This window comes from Erythrolamprus reginae, chromosome 3, assembly GCF_031021105.1.
Source record: "Erythrolamprus reginae isolate rEryReg1 chromosome 3, rEryReg1.hap1, whole genome shotgun sequence".
Taxonomy (NCBI): domain Eukaryota; kingdom Metazoa; phylum Chordata; class Lepidosauria; order Squamata; family Dipsadidae; genus Erythrolamprus; species Erythrolamprus reginae.
Window position 1 is genome coordinate 90,981,608 of NC_091952.1, and position 15,847 is coordinate 90,997,454.

A 15,847-nucleotide genomic window follows, 5' to 3' on the forward strand; every position below is an offset into this window, starting at 1 on the left:
CAGAGGGCCAGTGCCGCCACAGAGAAGGCTCTTCCCCTGGGGCCCGCCAACCGACATTGTTTAGTTGACGGGACCCGGAGAAGGCCCACTCTGTGGGACCTAATCGGTCGCTGGGATTCGTGCGGCAGGAGGCGGTCTCGGAGATATTCTGGTCCAATGCCATGAAGGGCTTTAAAGGTCATAACCAACACTTTGAATTGTGACCGGAAACTGATCGGCAGCCAATGCAGACTGCGGAGTGATGGTGAAACATGGGCATACCTAGGTAAGCCCATGACTGCTCTCGCAGCTGCATTCTGCACGATCTGAAGTTTCTCAATCTTTCATCGGTCACCGCAATCGTGCTTTTAAAATTATATTTGTTCCATTGCCATGAATATGTACAATGAGACTTATATTTAAACCACAAAATATATTCCAATCAAGGATAAGCAAAGGCTTTCTGAGCATCACTCACGTTCATTGTGAAATCTACAAATGGTTCAATCGTGGTTTTTTCTGTTCTCTTAGGTCTCATTCCCAACCATTTATTCATGTTGCCTAGAAAAAGGTTTTCCCTGAATTAGATTCATTCACAGAATTGTGGAATATTTATCAAAACTCTAATCTGGTTCTTCCATTAGCACCATTCACTGGTGACCTTGTTCAGTTATTTGTACTCCCATAAATATCTAGAACATTTATACTTAAATATTAACTCTTGCACATAGCTTAATACTTTCACTCACAATGCAACCTATGCCTTCCCTATTTTGCATCTACTCTCAACTCCATTCTCCAAGTCTACTTTTATTCATCTATCTGTCATTACATCTTTCCACTTTCTCTTGTTTTACAGCTACATATCCCATCTATTTTCAGGCATTCATTCCAACTGTTAATTTATTATCTTTACCATTTATTCTTACATGACTGTAAGAAGTAGTCAAGGAAAATGGCCTTCACTAAGGTCTGCAGGAAGTGTTACCTAAGCAAAAAGGGCTGAAACATTAAGTTTAGAAAAAGGAGGTAGCATTCAATAGTGGCTCAAAGAAACTCCTCCCATTTCACTGACTACTAGATGGAAGAGAGGAATAACACAATAAATTGTAGATTAATGGTTCTCAACCTGGGGGTTGGGACCCCTTTGAGGGTCAAGCGATCATTTCACCGGGGTCGTCTAAGTCCATAGAAAAAGACAAATTTCCCATGGTATTAGGAACTAAAGCTTCTATTCTGGCACCTTGGAACATATTTTTACAATCCGACCAATCAGGTGTTTACAGTGGCAGTGTCCCTCTGCCCTTCCTGTCAATCAGTTTAAACCTCTATTGGGAGACTTGGCACTAGACCTATGGTTGGGGGTCACCATAACATGAGAAACTGTATTAAGTGGCATTAAAAAGGCTGAAAACCATTGTTGTAGATGCATTGTAGCCAGTCTTTGTAATAGCGTTTTAGTTTTTATGTGGTTATTTTTCTTCACACAACTTCCATTGTGTGAAGAAAATTCACACAATGGAAGTGTGGAATTCACACAATGGAAGTGGAATTCTTTAATGGAATATGTGGATGACCTTGAGGAATGAAGGGAAGAGATGCTGCCTAGGAAAAATTCAAGACAACAGAGGCAGGAAACCCCCCCCCCCCCCCAATGCCTTAATGGTCAAAGAAAGAAACTTAGCAAGCACTCACCCTAATGAGTCAAGCAGTTAAAAGTGGGTGTGGGAGATTTATACCAGACTTCCAGACTTGCAAGATTCTATTAAGATAGCCTTACAATAAATAAAGTAGGATAGGCTCATTTAACAATGTTTTCTGGAAGACCTCACATCCCCAGATAAGTTCATAGATATAGACCTCTGCTATCTATTCCTTCTTTGGTCAGATAAAACTTTTGTGTAAGTCTTTAGTAAGACAGATGTGGGTTACCCAATTTAATAGCATGTGTGCCATGTGCAACATTGTTTGCTAAAGGTAAATTTGAACATATTTTGGCCAGCCATAATTGAAATTCAGTTTTACTCCAAGTATACTAATGCTATTTGATGCAAGGAGGATTTGTAATCTAGAGACTGGCAAAGCATTTGCCTGCATCCCATGAACTTTTATTAATATTAATACACATTGATACAAAATATGCATTGGCACTACACATACTAATATGCACTGAGGTTGCATGCTAACAGCGATAAAATATTTAAATTGAGAAATAACACTGACCATAGAAGATTGACAGGATCTACCTTGCTCATGTGAACTTTCAATGCTTCCCATTTCTTATCAAGAATATACATATTTGGTTCCTTTGTGCCTCTATTAATAAATATTGTGTTTGTCAAAAATGCATTAGGAAAAAAGTGAGTTAATATATCTCAAGTTTTTGGTGTAAAAGCAGTGCTGACTGCAGATCAATGAATATATGTAGAGAGTGGTGTATTTGCTCTTCTTTGCAATCAATTCTGGAATAGAAAAAGAGATTTGAAACAAGCAATAATTATCTGCTTGACTTAAAATCACAGAGAATGAAAGAGACATTCCAGGCAGTGTACAGGATGACATAAAAAGAGAAAGAATTTTTGCTACTGGCATTTCCATCCTATTATTCAATAGTTATGCCAACAAATGAGTTGATTCATTTTATCTCCTTTCAACGTTTTGAACTTATTTTATTTGCGTACCTGCCCTCTTTCAATTAAGCATATATACTGTAGTGCAGAAAAGAGAAACAAATATGATAAGGTTTCTGGAAGTTAAACCATATGATGAACAGTTGCGGTAATGAAATATGCAAAGGTGTAGGGATGAAATGATAGCAGTCTTCCAGTATGAACACAGAACACAGGACAGGGTGTGACAGGTGGAAGATTATTAAAGAGATCCAATTTGAATTAAGAAGAAATTTCCTGGCAGTGAGAGAAATTAATGGGACAGTTTACCTCTAGCAGTTATGGGTTTTCAAGAAGAGACGAGAAAACCATTTGTCCTAAATAGTAAAGAATACAGTAAAAGCAGCAATGTTTGTTTGTTTGTTTGTTTTTTTTTGATTGATTGATTGTTTGTTTGATTGATTGATTGATTTGTATGCCGCCCCTCTCCATAGACTCGGGGCGGCTCACCGCAACAATAAAACAATGTACAACAAATCTAATAATTTAAAAACACTAAAAACCCCATTATTAAAAGCAAACATACAGACAACCATACCATGCATAAACTGTATAGGCCCAGGGGAGATGTCTCAATTCCCCCATGCCTGACGGCAGTGATGGGTTTTAAGGAGTTTGCGAAAGGTGAGGAGGGTGGGGGCAGTTCTAATCTCTGGGGGGAGCTGGTTCCGGAGGGTTGGGGCCGCCACAGAGAAGGCTCATCACCTGGGTCCCGCCAAACGACATTGTTTAATCGACGGTACCTGAAGAAGGCCAACTCTGTGTGACCTTACCGGTCGCTGGGATTCATGCGGCAGAAGGCGGTCCCGGAGATATTCTGGTCCGATGCCATGAAGGGCTTTATAGGTCATAACCAACACTTTGAATATAAAATAATAAAAGCTAGGTACACCCATAACAGCTTGCGTGGCTGCATTGTGGACCAATTGTAGTCTCCAAATACTTTTCAAGGGTAGCACCATGTAGAGCGCATTGTAATAGGTGAGACGTGAGGTGATAAGGGTGTGAGTGACTGTGAGCAGAGATTCCTGATCCAAGTAGGGCCGCAACTGAAGCACAAGATGAATCTGTGCAAAGGCCCCCCTAGCCACAGCTGAGAGATGTGATCTAGCCTCAGCTGTGGATCTAGGAGAACATCGAAGTTTCAAATCCACTCTGTGGCGGTTAATATTTCCTCCTCCAGAGCCAAAGGTGGATAGATAAAACTGTCCTTTCGAGACAATGCCCACAGCCATTCAGTCTTGTCTGGGTTGAGTTTGAATCTGTTGACATTCATCCAGACCCTCAGTCTCCAGGCACTGGCACATTGCGTCCACCGCTTCGCTAAATTGGCATGGGGTAAAGATGTAAAGCTGGGTATGATCAAGGTACTGATGATACCTCATCCCATGTTGTCGGATGATATCACCCAGCAGTTTTATATAGATGTTAAATAGGAGGGGGGGGGAGAATCGACCCCAGTGGCACCCCGCAAAGAACTGGCCTCAACTGACCTCTGTCCCTCAACCAACACCAACAATAATTGTATTATAATGGATCTGGACTACTTATTTTGAACAATCTTGCACAGGATTAAAGTAATGTGCAAATAATTGGGATTCAGAGGTTTAGGTCAAAAATTATTTGAGTGCCTCTGAATCAAAGTTACTTTTTGGATTGAACCATCAAATCACTTGCCTCCAAATTGCTGGGTATCTTATTTGCTGGGTGACTATGTGACTATATGGCTGGGTATCTTATTTGCAGAAAGGTCCTTTTCTAAATTGAATTTATTTTCCAAATCAGTCTGACTTTCTTAAATTATCTGATTTGAAAACCCAATATAGTTCAGAAATCCAAACTGAATCAGTGATCCATATTGATCCAAATTGAACTGACATTTGGATTGCTGATGTACGCACAGTCCACACTGCTTATCATGTTAGAGTACCTTTCTTGCATTCATTGAACTTCCAACCTGCTAACAACCTTCGCTTATCATTTTTTTAAATGCACGATGAATATGGTTCAGAAAGAAGTCTAGGAAGAAGTCTAGTAGTTCCAAAATTCTTTCTATTGGCTTTTCCTTTTCACTTGCTCATCCCCTATAGTTCTGCTTCTTTCATATCGCAGTTTCTTTCATCAACATTCCCTTTGGCAGACTTATCTCTAGTATGCTGTTGTTGCTTCTTCCTGTTTGCTCTTTCTAAATCTACTTTTGTGCACGCTGCAATTTTCTCCAGCTATCCTTTTTGCATTACAATCAGGGCTGCAATTAGACAAGTGAGCTACTTACCTTAAGCAGCAGATTCTCGCTGAGGATAAAAAGATGCTGAAAAAGAGAATTTTATGTCAAGGCTTCACTCGTTACCCTCTAAATTAAACCCATTGCTGGTTTTTGCATTATAATCATTCATAAGCTAATTAAAATTAAAAAGATATTTTTTGATCCCATCAAGTCACCAAGAAATGGAAGAAAACACATATTCTATAAAGGTGTGGGTATCCCAGTGATGGATTAAGGTTCACTGGTGCCCTAAGCACTGACAAATCTTGGTACCCCCCTCCTAGGTTTTTTTTTAAAATTTTTATTGCATATATACACATTTAAACAAATAAAATAAATGGTATAAATCATGAGTTGAAACAATGCCAAACTAACACATACTAACAAACAGACAAACAAACAAAAAATAGAATAATTCTAATAATATAATTAATTACTTATTTAAATACACTAAACAATAATGACAATAACAATAAACATATAACATAATATGTAATATTTATACTTAAATTCCCTTGAGGGGGTAAGTTATAAATCATCATATAATTTTAAATTATCTTCTGGTGAAGTATATCATATCATCGGTATCTACCATCTTCTCCTTTAAGTTGTCCATATTTTTTTAATTATTTTTATTTTCTTAACCGCCTTCATTCATTCATATTTAATTTATTGAAATTCATACAAATCTTCCCTAAAAATTACTGTATATAGATCTTTTGTGATCTGTCATATCAAATAAAAAGGATATAAAGTATTATTATTGTTGAATTTCAATTTAAGTTTTTCTTTCTTCTCTTAAACCAGTCATAGAAGTATTTCCAAGTTTTATAATGGTCGGATTCTTCTTTAGTTTTTTAATTTGAGTGTTAATGCGTCTGATTCTGCACAGTCTAAAATTTTTTTTAATATCAAATCGTCATCAGGAGGTTTGGGTTGTTTCCATTGTTGGGCAATTGCCATCCTGGTTGCAGTCAATATGTGTATTAATAAATAATATTTATTTTTATCTATTTTTTGGTCTATAATCCCAAGAAGGAACGCTTCGGGTCTTCTATTTATCTTAATTTGTAATATTTCTTTTATCCATTTTTGTATTTTAATCCAAAAAATTTTAATTATTGGGCAAGTCCACCAAGTGTGATAATAAGTCCCCTTTTCTTTACATCTCCAACATTTTGGATTTATTCCTTTATACATTTGTGATAGTCTTGCCGGGGGGTAGTACATTTTGTATAGGTAGTACATTTTGTATAGGTTTTCTCTAAATGCTGTTGATCTCGTCAGCTTGTAGTTTTTAGTCCTAGTTTTATCATTTTTATTTTTTTTTACAAATCTTCAGTGGGGGGTTTTTCCCTTTCTCAATTTTGTGTTGCCCCTTTAGGCCTGCCATCCTATGCACATGCTTAGTCTGCCTAATGTCTAATACACCACTGGGGTATCTTATAGAAAGGTTTGGCTGCTGATACTCATTGATATAACTTCTGTTAGTGGTAGATCAGAGGTCTTATTCCTGCGTAGGATCTATATAACCTGATTCCAGATCTTTAGATCCTCTACTCCCAGTTGCTTCCAAGTGTCATGTGAAATTGATTGACTGTTTTTTCCCTTTCCTTTCCAACAGCCTCTGCAGCTGGAGTGTGATCTCTGTGCCATTATTTCAAGCTCAGGTCAGATGACAGAACAGAAAGTAGGACCTGAAATTGATCAGGCTTCCTGTATATGGAGAATGAATAATGCTCCCACCAAGGGTTATGAAGAAGATGTTGGAAAAAGGACAACAATAAGAGTTGTCTCCCATACTAGTGTCCCTCTTTTGCTGAAGAATGCAGACTATTTTTTCAAGGAAACCAATAGTACAGTTTATGTCATCTGGGGACCTTTCCGAAATATGAGAAAAGATGGAAGTGGCATTGTATATAATATGCTGAAGAAGACTGTAGACAGTTATCCTGAAGCCAAAATCTATGTGACCACTGAAAAACGCATGGGCTACTGTGATGAGATATTTAAAAAGGAAACTGGGAAGGATCGGTAAGTCCTGCATGGCAGACCAAAATAATTATTTCAACAATTTAACAAGAAAGTACTATGTTGTTTTTCTTTAATCTGTACATGTCACTAATAAATCAATCTTTCAAATTAGTATTTTAAAAAGATACACTCTTTTGGCTGGTGTTTTTGCACTTGGCTAAAAACAGACCTGCCCATTATCTTCTAATTGTCATTTACTTTCTTTTTGGCTAAGATTCTCAAACATACATGTTTCTATAAAGGATTTTGAATGTTTACTTTGCTCCATTTGCTTATGGTGCCAATTTCCATGCTTTAAAATTTTTAGGTAGGATTGCTTCATACTGAAGTGTTTAGTACACTTCAAGTAGTGCCAAATGATATATGGCTACTGTAGTTGGCCATATAAAGAAAGAAACACAAGAGAAAAATATATTATTAGTGTATTGCTTGTTAGAGGTTTTATGAATTTTCAAGCCTTTTGTGTTTTTATATGCATGGAATTATAATGTATCCCAAGATAGATACTGTAGACTATTATTATGTTCTATTTAGCTCCAGATGTTTGTATCAAAACTGCTTTGTAAAATTTGAAGACCAAAAAATAGGTTTGAACAATTAGTTGAGCATTTAAGGAAGCACTGTTATGGTCAGTTACAAAGAGAGAACAGAAATGTCTTAGGCCGTGTTTTTTGGGACAAACTACACAAGATCCAAAAATTGAAGTAATACAACCCAGGTGTTATTTAAACAAAACATAATGAAATTAAAATGGTTTAGGTAGGGATTATTTTTTTCTGGTCACGAAGAGAAAGGTAAGAAGGGGGAAAAAAGGAATTTTGAAGTCTGTTCTGCAACTTTTTGAATGAATGTTGTATGTCTTTGTATGCTTGCAAAAGAACTAAATTTGAAAAGATGAATTTTTGTAAAGTATCACTAGATTATACAGTAAAGCTTTTTTTGTAAAGTATCACTAGATTATACAGCACTATACAGAATATAAGAAATTGCTACACCCTAAGGTGATCATGCGAAAATCAATAATGGGCAACATCAGGAGAAGAGAAAGGAAGTGTCAGGGAAGATAGGATTTTGAAGTAGAACTGACAATAAATTCATACATTCATTAACTGAAAAAAATATTAGTTTTTTTTAAGGTATGGATTTGTATGTTGCATGAATATTAATATAGAAAATATGTTAAAATGTAGCCCTATTAAGCAAACGAAGGAAGTTGAAACTGGTATTTTCTTACCTCATATACACTCTAATTCAGTGGTTTTCAACCTGTGACCCACAGACCACTGGCAGGGCCATGATGTTATCACAGGGGGCCATGAAGGTTTGAAGAAATGTTACGATTTAAATCTTGAGTTAAGTCTTAGTAGTCCATGGCCATAAAAGGGAATCCATGGTGAAGAAAAGGTTGAGAACCACTGTTCAAGTCTATGTGGAGATGCATAGAAAAAGCCTTCTATTTTTATATGCAGCTTTCTATAGAAAACTCTGTGAATCCGCCTTACACCTAGATCAGAGGTATAGCATTAGTTTTCCATTGTATTATTCTTCGGTACCTCTGAAGCAGAATGATAATAGCACTTAGAGTTATATACCACTTCACAGTGCTTTTCAGCCCTTTCTAAGTGGTTGACAGAGTTGAGCATACCGCCCCCAACAATCTGGACCTTCATTTTATTGACCTCAGAATGATGTAAGATTGAGTAATCTTGAGTTGGTGAGAATCGAACTGCCGCCAGTCGACAGAATTAGCCTGCAATGCTGCATTCCAACCACTGTGCTATCACATCCCATTTCTATATGAAAGAGCTGAAGGCTGGATATAACAATTTGTCAAAAACACCTAGTGGAGTTTGGAGTAGAGTAGGACTCCAATGTATGAATTTTAGATCAAAATACAAGGCAGTCATTGTGGACCATATTGATTCTTTTGTTGTGTTCCATATGTTGCTGTCTAACTCTTGGCTCCATGGAGACACCAGAATCAGATAGAGAAGTTTATTCTGTTTGTGAACCATTTGCTGAACTGTCAAATAGCAACTGAGCTCCATGTGTGAAGAAAATGACCACATAGGTCTTGCCAAACCATTAAACATTTGTTCGCTCTGGATTTTTCTTCCTTAGCTCCTGTTTTGTTAGTAAAGCGAGATTTTTTATTTTGCTTCCTCAGATAAATAACTTTTCTTCCATTAGGGTGGTATTAAACAACACTCTGACTTTGCAGCAAAATTATGAGGAAGCCAAATGCTGCTCATAGGACACACAAATGCACAGCTTGTGTTGGAAATGGAAATTTTGGGAGGCTTATTCTTAAAATATTAACCGTGGAAATACAGTACATGGCTAATGTGTGATAATAATCTAACAAAGTAACAAAGTTTTAGTTTGTTGAACCATTATCAGACATTTGATAGTTCTGCAGAGTAATATGAGCCTCCAAAACGAAATGCTTCTGTCATTACAGTATCTATATTGTATGTTTCTCAGAGATAGTTAAGAGGCATGTACTATAGAAACATAGAAGTCTGACGGCAAAAAAAGACCTCGTGGTCCATCTAGTCTGCCCTTATACTATTTTCTCTATTTTATCTTAGGATGGATATATGTTTATCCCAGGCATGTTTAAATTCAGTTACTGTGGATTTATCTACCATGTCTGCTGGAAGTTTGTTCCAAGGATCTACTACTCTTTCAGTAAAATAATATTTTCTCATGTTGCTTTTGATCTTTCCCCCAACTAACTTCAGATTGTGTCCCCTTGTTCTTGTGTTCACTTTCCTATTAAAAACACTTCCCTCCTGGACCTTATTTAACCCTTTAATATATTTAAATGTTTCGATCATGTCCCCCCTTTTCCTTCTGTCCTCCAGACTATACAGATTGAGTTCATGAAGTCTTTCCTGATACGTTTTATGCTTAAGACCTTCCACCATTCTTGTAGCCCGTCTTTGGACCCGTTCAATTTTGTCAAGATCTTTTTGTAGGTGAGGTCTCCAGAACATAGTCACTTCTACAGTGCAAAATGTAATTTAGAATGTAATAATTATATTTACCTATGCTGATAGAAGAACCCAAACTAGCATTTTTAAGATTCCAATAATAAGGATTTTTAAGGATTGATGGCAAAATATTATCAAAGTTCCTACACTGCCATTTACTTCTCACTGCATCCTGTCACCATGTATTACCATATCTATTATTTTTCATTCATTGATGTTGAGATGCAGAATATGTGAAGGCTAACAATAAAATTTAATGTATTCACATTATAGTGTAGCTGATTTGTTTTAGTAGTGGGATAAGATATCCATCTGATCATTTCAGAATGGATCATAGTTTGAAAAGGTTTCTCCATGCACACAACTCAAGACTATTTTCTCCATTGCCCACCCATTTCTCTTTCTCTCTCCCCTTCTCTCTCTCTCTCCCCCTCTCTCCCTCCCTCCCTCCCCCTCTCTCTCTCTCTCTCACACACACACACACACACACAAACACACACTGGTCCTTTACCATTAATTAACTCTCCATGTTCCCAAATACCTCTCATTTTTATCTTAATCAAGTAAGAGTATTTTATTCATAAACGGGGTGCTAAAAATTGTGATTGCTCTCATTTCCATCTCAATATGAATGTGAAGGCAAGTTTATTCTTTCTAGAGACTTTAATTAGAAAGGTACTTTAAGTCACTGCAAATTCTCTTTTCTCTATTATTGTTGTGCATTAAAAAAATTATACCGTGGCAGAAGGACTTTCATACTAATGTGTTTTTAGTTTATACATTCTTGAAGGCACTCAAAAGCTGACAGCTTCTTCCAGTATTTCATTAGCATCATTCGAAGCATTATTAAATACGCAGAGTGAGATGAAAGGAGAATTTAAGTTATATGTGAAGGGATGCCAGCTAGTAACAAAATGTGAAAAAAAGATTTCCCTCCTTTTTGAAGAGTTTACCTGAATTCTGATTTGCAGTTTTGTTTCCCTGATGTTTAAAAATGTAATAAAATTCTTACAGCATCATTTAATTAGTAATAGCTAGGGGGGAAAAATCTTTGTAGATTGCATTGAAAGAAAAGGAGTTCATTTCAGCCTAGTAAAATGCATGGAGAGAAACTCTAGAGAGCATTTAATTAGCTGGCACCAAAGTTGTTCCATCTTCAGGGATCTCTAAAATTAATGAAGGTTAGAATCAAAGAGATCAATGCACCACATTCTATATAGCTTTATCAGATAATAGTGTAGAAAGGGGAAGTGGAAATGGAAGGTTCAGCTTGCAACTATTTACAAACAAGTCATTTTAATAGAAAAGGTGCTGAAAATATCACTAAACAATGCCGCTATCAGTTAGGTTCAACCAGAGCCAACCTGAAATTTGTCTTGTATATCCTGTAGTTTACAACTTGACTGTATTATTATTATTATTATTATTATTATTATTATTATTATTATTATTTATTGGATTTGTATGTCCTCTCATGGCCAACATCTTGACTAGTGGGTCCATATTCTTTTCAGCTGTTTACACACGTTACATATTACAAAATGTGACTGTCACCTGATCTTGGAGCTAGTATTCATACCAATAACTTGGCACAACTTTCTGATCTGATGCACTGTAGATGTGTTAGCACTTCTTCAACTTCCAAGTTTCCAACTATATGCTTTAATATAGTTGCAAATATGCTCCATAATGCATGTTCTGAGTGCAGATCTCTATCACAGCAAATACACGTTGTCCTTATTGCTGCATCTCCACACTCAAAATCTACCTAGCAGCTAAGAGCTATTTTCCTATTGGCTGTCCATTGACAGCTCGGCCGATGGGAAAATTATAGCTCTCCTATTGGTACCAGTTTTGACAGCCACCATATAAATAGCAGCTTGACAGAGTCTTGCCTGGGCCAGTTACTGCTTTGTCCTGTTGACATCTGTTCTATCATCATCTTACCTCAATTCCTGACCCAGGCATTCTACCCAAACTAGAACTTGGAGGAGGGGGAGCTGATCTGGAATGTATAACTTAGACTGGCTGGACCAGGAGGGGGGAATATTCCCCTCTTAGAGATGTGCCCAGATAGATTTTAAGTACTGCATCAGCCGCAACTCCAGGGAAGGGATGGAGGAGTTGCAATTATTGCCCGCAGGAGGAGTCTTCTTCACAGGATCCCTGCCCCGGAGATTGATGGGTGTAAGTCTCTCCTCTTGAAGTTGGACTCAGGGGTTCTGTTGGGCTTATTGCTGATGTACCTGCCTCCCAGCTGCATCACAATGGCCCTTCCTGTGCTGCTAGAGGTGGTAACTGGATTGGTGGTAGAGTTCCCCAGGCTTATGGTACTGGGGAACTTTAACTGGCCATCACTTGGCAAATCCTCAGATGTGACTCAGGAGTTCTTGGTTTCCATAACAACCATGGACCTGACCCAAGTAATTCAGGGTCCGAATCATAGTGGGGACACACACTTGACCTGGTGTTCCTCTCAGGGTAGTGGAGATATGATCTGGAATTACATTCATCATTTATATCCAAATTCCAGTCTTGATGTATCCAGAAACTTCTGAATATTTTCTCAAGATACTTCCTTAATGGTTTTGTTCATCATCATTAATGGAATGACTAATTGCCCCAATGTATAAGAAGAGTTCTTCATTGATGAAAAAATACAAAAGCACAACAAATTAATGAATTAAATACATTTTTTTTCATTATCGAACACAAACTGCATCCTTTAAATAAGGAGTTTTAAGTGTTTTAAATGCTACATTGTAAGGAAAGATCTGATGCTAATGCTAAAATGTACCCTCTAAAACTCTGAGTTGTTAGCAATATGTCCCATAGTTTTTTTATGGTTCATGTATGTTGGGGGGATATCAATTTGTGAGTCCATTTGGGGCAAGCAAATGAAAGATAATTATCTTGTCTCTGAGATTGAACCCGATAGTCAGGTACTTTCCACTACAGGTCAGGAATTAGCTAGTGGTCCTTCTAAACTTAATCCTCCTAGTTTATTATTAATTGCTTTTATGTTTCTTTATGAAGCCATTCTTAATGAATAAACACATTTAGCTGAGAATTCTGGTTTGGTTTTTTTATATTCTAGGAAATGAATATAGTTTGGAGAAACTTTATGAAAATCATGGCTCTTGGAAACAGCCAAGTAACATATATTTGATTTATATTTTATTTGGATTGTATGATATGTTTCAATGTTGTTTTTGTTTTTACCTAGAAGTAACTCCACTGTACAAAGTGCAGTGCTTTTCTGAGTATAGATTCGTGGGGTTATATTAATGTGAAACAATTTGCATGCTTTTATCATCTTTTCATCAGTGTTTTGTTTAATCAACCCGGGGATAACACTTTGGATAAAATCTAAATTTGTGTCTTCAAAAATTGACAAGTGCTGTAGAATGCTCTATAAAAATAGAACTGCACATGAGACTAGGTTATGGGCTACATCCATTAGTTTTTATATTTCATAGTTGAAAAATGGCTATGGGGACTTATTCTGTTCAATCCGTAAGTCACTGAATGACTACATCAAAAGGGCTATTTGCTTCTACTACGTTATATTTGTATTCAGTAGAATTCTGCTTGCACTAAAAGAAGATAATTAATGTAACTAATGTAAGACACACTTTCCCCCACCCTAAAAAAGGGTGAAAATTTGGGTGCGTCTTAATGTATGAATGTAGCTTTTTTGAAGCTGTTTTTCACCCCTAACAAGGTGTTAGCGAGTGAAGCAATCTTCCATGTTTCACCTGCTTTTCTCATTGCTTTTCTATCCAACAATCAGATATGCGTTAGAAATTGTTTTTTATCCTCAACCAATCCTGTTGGAGCAGGCCCATCTTAATCAGTTTCTCACAATCGCTAGCTGAATTACTCTATATTCTCTAATCATTGTAAGTGGTATGTGGTATGTAGTAAGTAGTATGTAGAGAAATGTTTCCCCAAATCCAGTTCATATCATCCTGGCCTATCACTACTTACCACTAACTTAAGATAATTTATGAAAAAAGGTAAAAATCTCACAGATCGCTATGGAGCTTGTTATCGATCTTCCATTGAAAAAAATTATCCACTTATTTGTAACTTTGTTTTCAGTTTTTAACTATGACCTATCCCATAACAGCAGAAGAATCTTTGATGAAATTCTCAAAGGTTTGTTGAAAATCCAAGTATATGAATTTACCTTTGCAGAATCCAAGCTGGTTTCTCTTACCAAGGCTGATTCCTCTCTGCGCTTGGTGATATTCCTGTGAAGTTGAGCTACAATTTCTGGGATGTCCTCTGTGTCTATGTTTAAAAGCTAATTTAACATTGGCTATTTTCTGATCTTCTAGTAGAACTGAGGGACATGGTACATAATTTTATTAAGAGTCAGAAATGTTGTGTTCTTAAGGAACTCTCAGACAGATGCCACCAGGACCAGTACTTTCTTCCTGTGTAATTCAATAATATATATTTGGACCAGGACTCACTGCTCACAGTCACTCATGCCCTCATCACCTCAAGGCTCGACTACTGTAACATGGGGCTACCTTTGAAAAGTGTTCAGAAACATCAGATCGTGCAGAATGCAGCTGCGAGAGCTATCATGGGCCATCCTAAATATGCCCATGTCACACCTACACTCCAAAGTCTGCATTGGTTGCCGATCGGTTTCCGGTCACAATTCAAAGTGTTGGTTATGACCTATAAAGCCCTTCATGGCATCAGACCAGAATATCTCTGGGACCATCTTCTGCCGCACGAATCCCAGCGACCAGTTAGGTCCCACAGAGTTGGCCTTCTCCGGGTCCCGTCGACTAAACAATGTCGTTTGGTGGGACCCAGGGGAAGAGCCTTCTCTGTGGTGGCCCCGACCCCCAGATATCAGAGTTGCCCCCACCCTCCTTGCCTTTCGTAAGCTCCTTAAAACCCACCTTTGTCATCAGGCATGGGGGAATTGAGATATTCCCTTCCCCCTAGGCTTATAAAATTTATGCATGGTATGTCTGTATGTATGATTGGTTTCTTAAATTGGGGTTTTTTACATTACTTTTAATATTAGATTTGTTCATATTGTCTTTTTACTATTGTTAGCCGCCCCGAGTCTATGGAGAGGGGCGGCATACAAATCTAATAAATAAATAAATAAATAAATAAATAAATAAATAAATAATTCAGTTTCTGCATCTCATATTTTTCTTGGTCATTCCTTTCAAACTGGTCTCCATCTAATAGCCCAATTTTTTTCTTGCCAATTTGAATATATTTAAATTTTCTTAATGTTGATTTGTTTCTTTCATCAACCTTTGTTAGCATATAGCACGGAAAAAGGGAGTGAAATGTTGAGAGAGCGCTAATTTGCATATTGGCATGTGGCCAGGTGTGGCAGTTGGAAGATTAGAATTCTTGGGGATTCGTATGCTGACTGTTGGTGAATCTGCATCATAGAGAGCAGATGAATACAGAAATATAGTTATACTATCAAGTTGTTTATTTGTGTAAATATGAAACCTGTCTAATGAAAAAAAGAAGAAATAAAACCATAAGTTTTATATTGGAGTCATTGTATTTGTACCCAATATACATAGAAGCACGATTCTGCTACGAACAGGCTCTGCTGGATGAAGTGAAGAACATCTCTTATAACCATAAATCACATAGAAATCCAACAACCTTGCACCTTTTATGTATTCATTTTTGTTCTATTAATCAAGTACATCAGACTGGATGCCAATATAAAGAAAATTAAGGAGATTTAGAGTATGAGAAATGCTTTCTAACCTGGATAAATGATGTATATAGAGCAGGGCTAAGCTACTGTAACTTATTGATGCAGCCATCTGCAGAATTGTGCATTTTCCTGAAAATAATATTCCCTTTATATACCACTCTCCTCAGAGAGCAACTCACTT

General features: G+C 37.1%; 1 protein-coding gene across 1 annotated transcript in view; it reads left to right on the forward strand.

Moving 5' to 3' along the window:
* Positions 1-15,847, forward strand: part of ST6GALNAC3 (ST6 N-acetylgalactosaminide alpha-2,6-sialyltransferase 3) — a 445,976-nt gene that overhangs the window by 306,454 nt on the left and 123,675 nt on the right. The window contains exon 3 of the mRNA XM_070746190.1: positions 6,539-6,948. Coding sequence (XP_070602291.1) covers positions 6,539-6,948 — 410 coding nt within the window. The remainder of the gene's footprint in view (positions 1-6,538; positions 6,949-15,847) is intronic.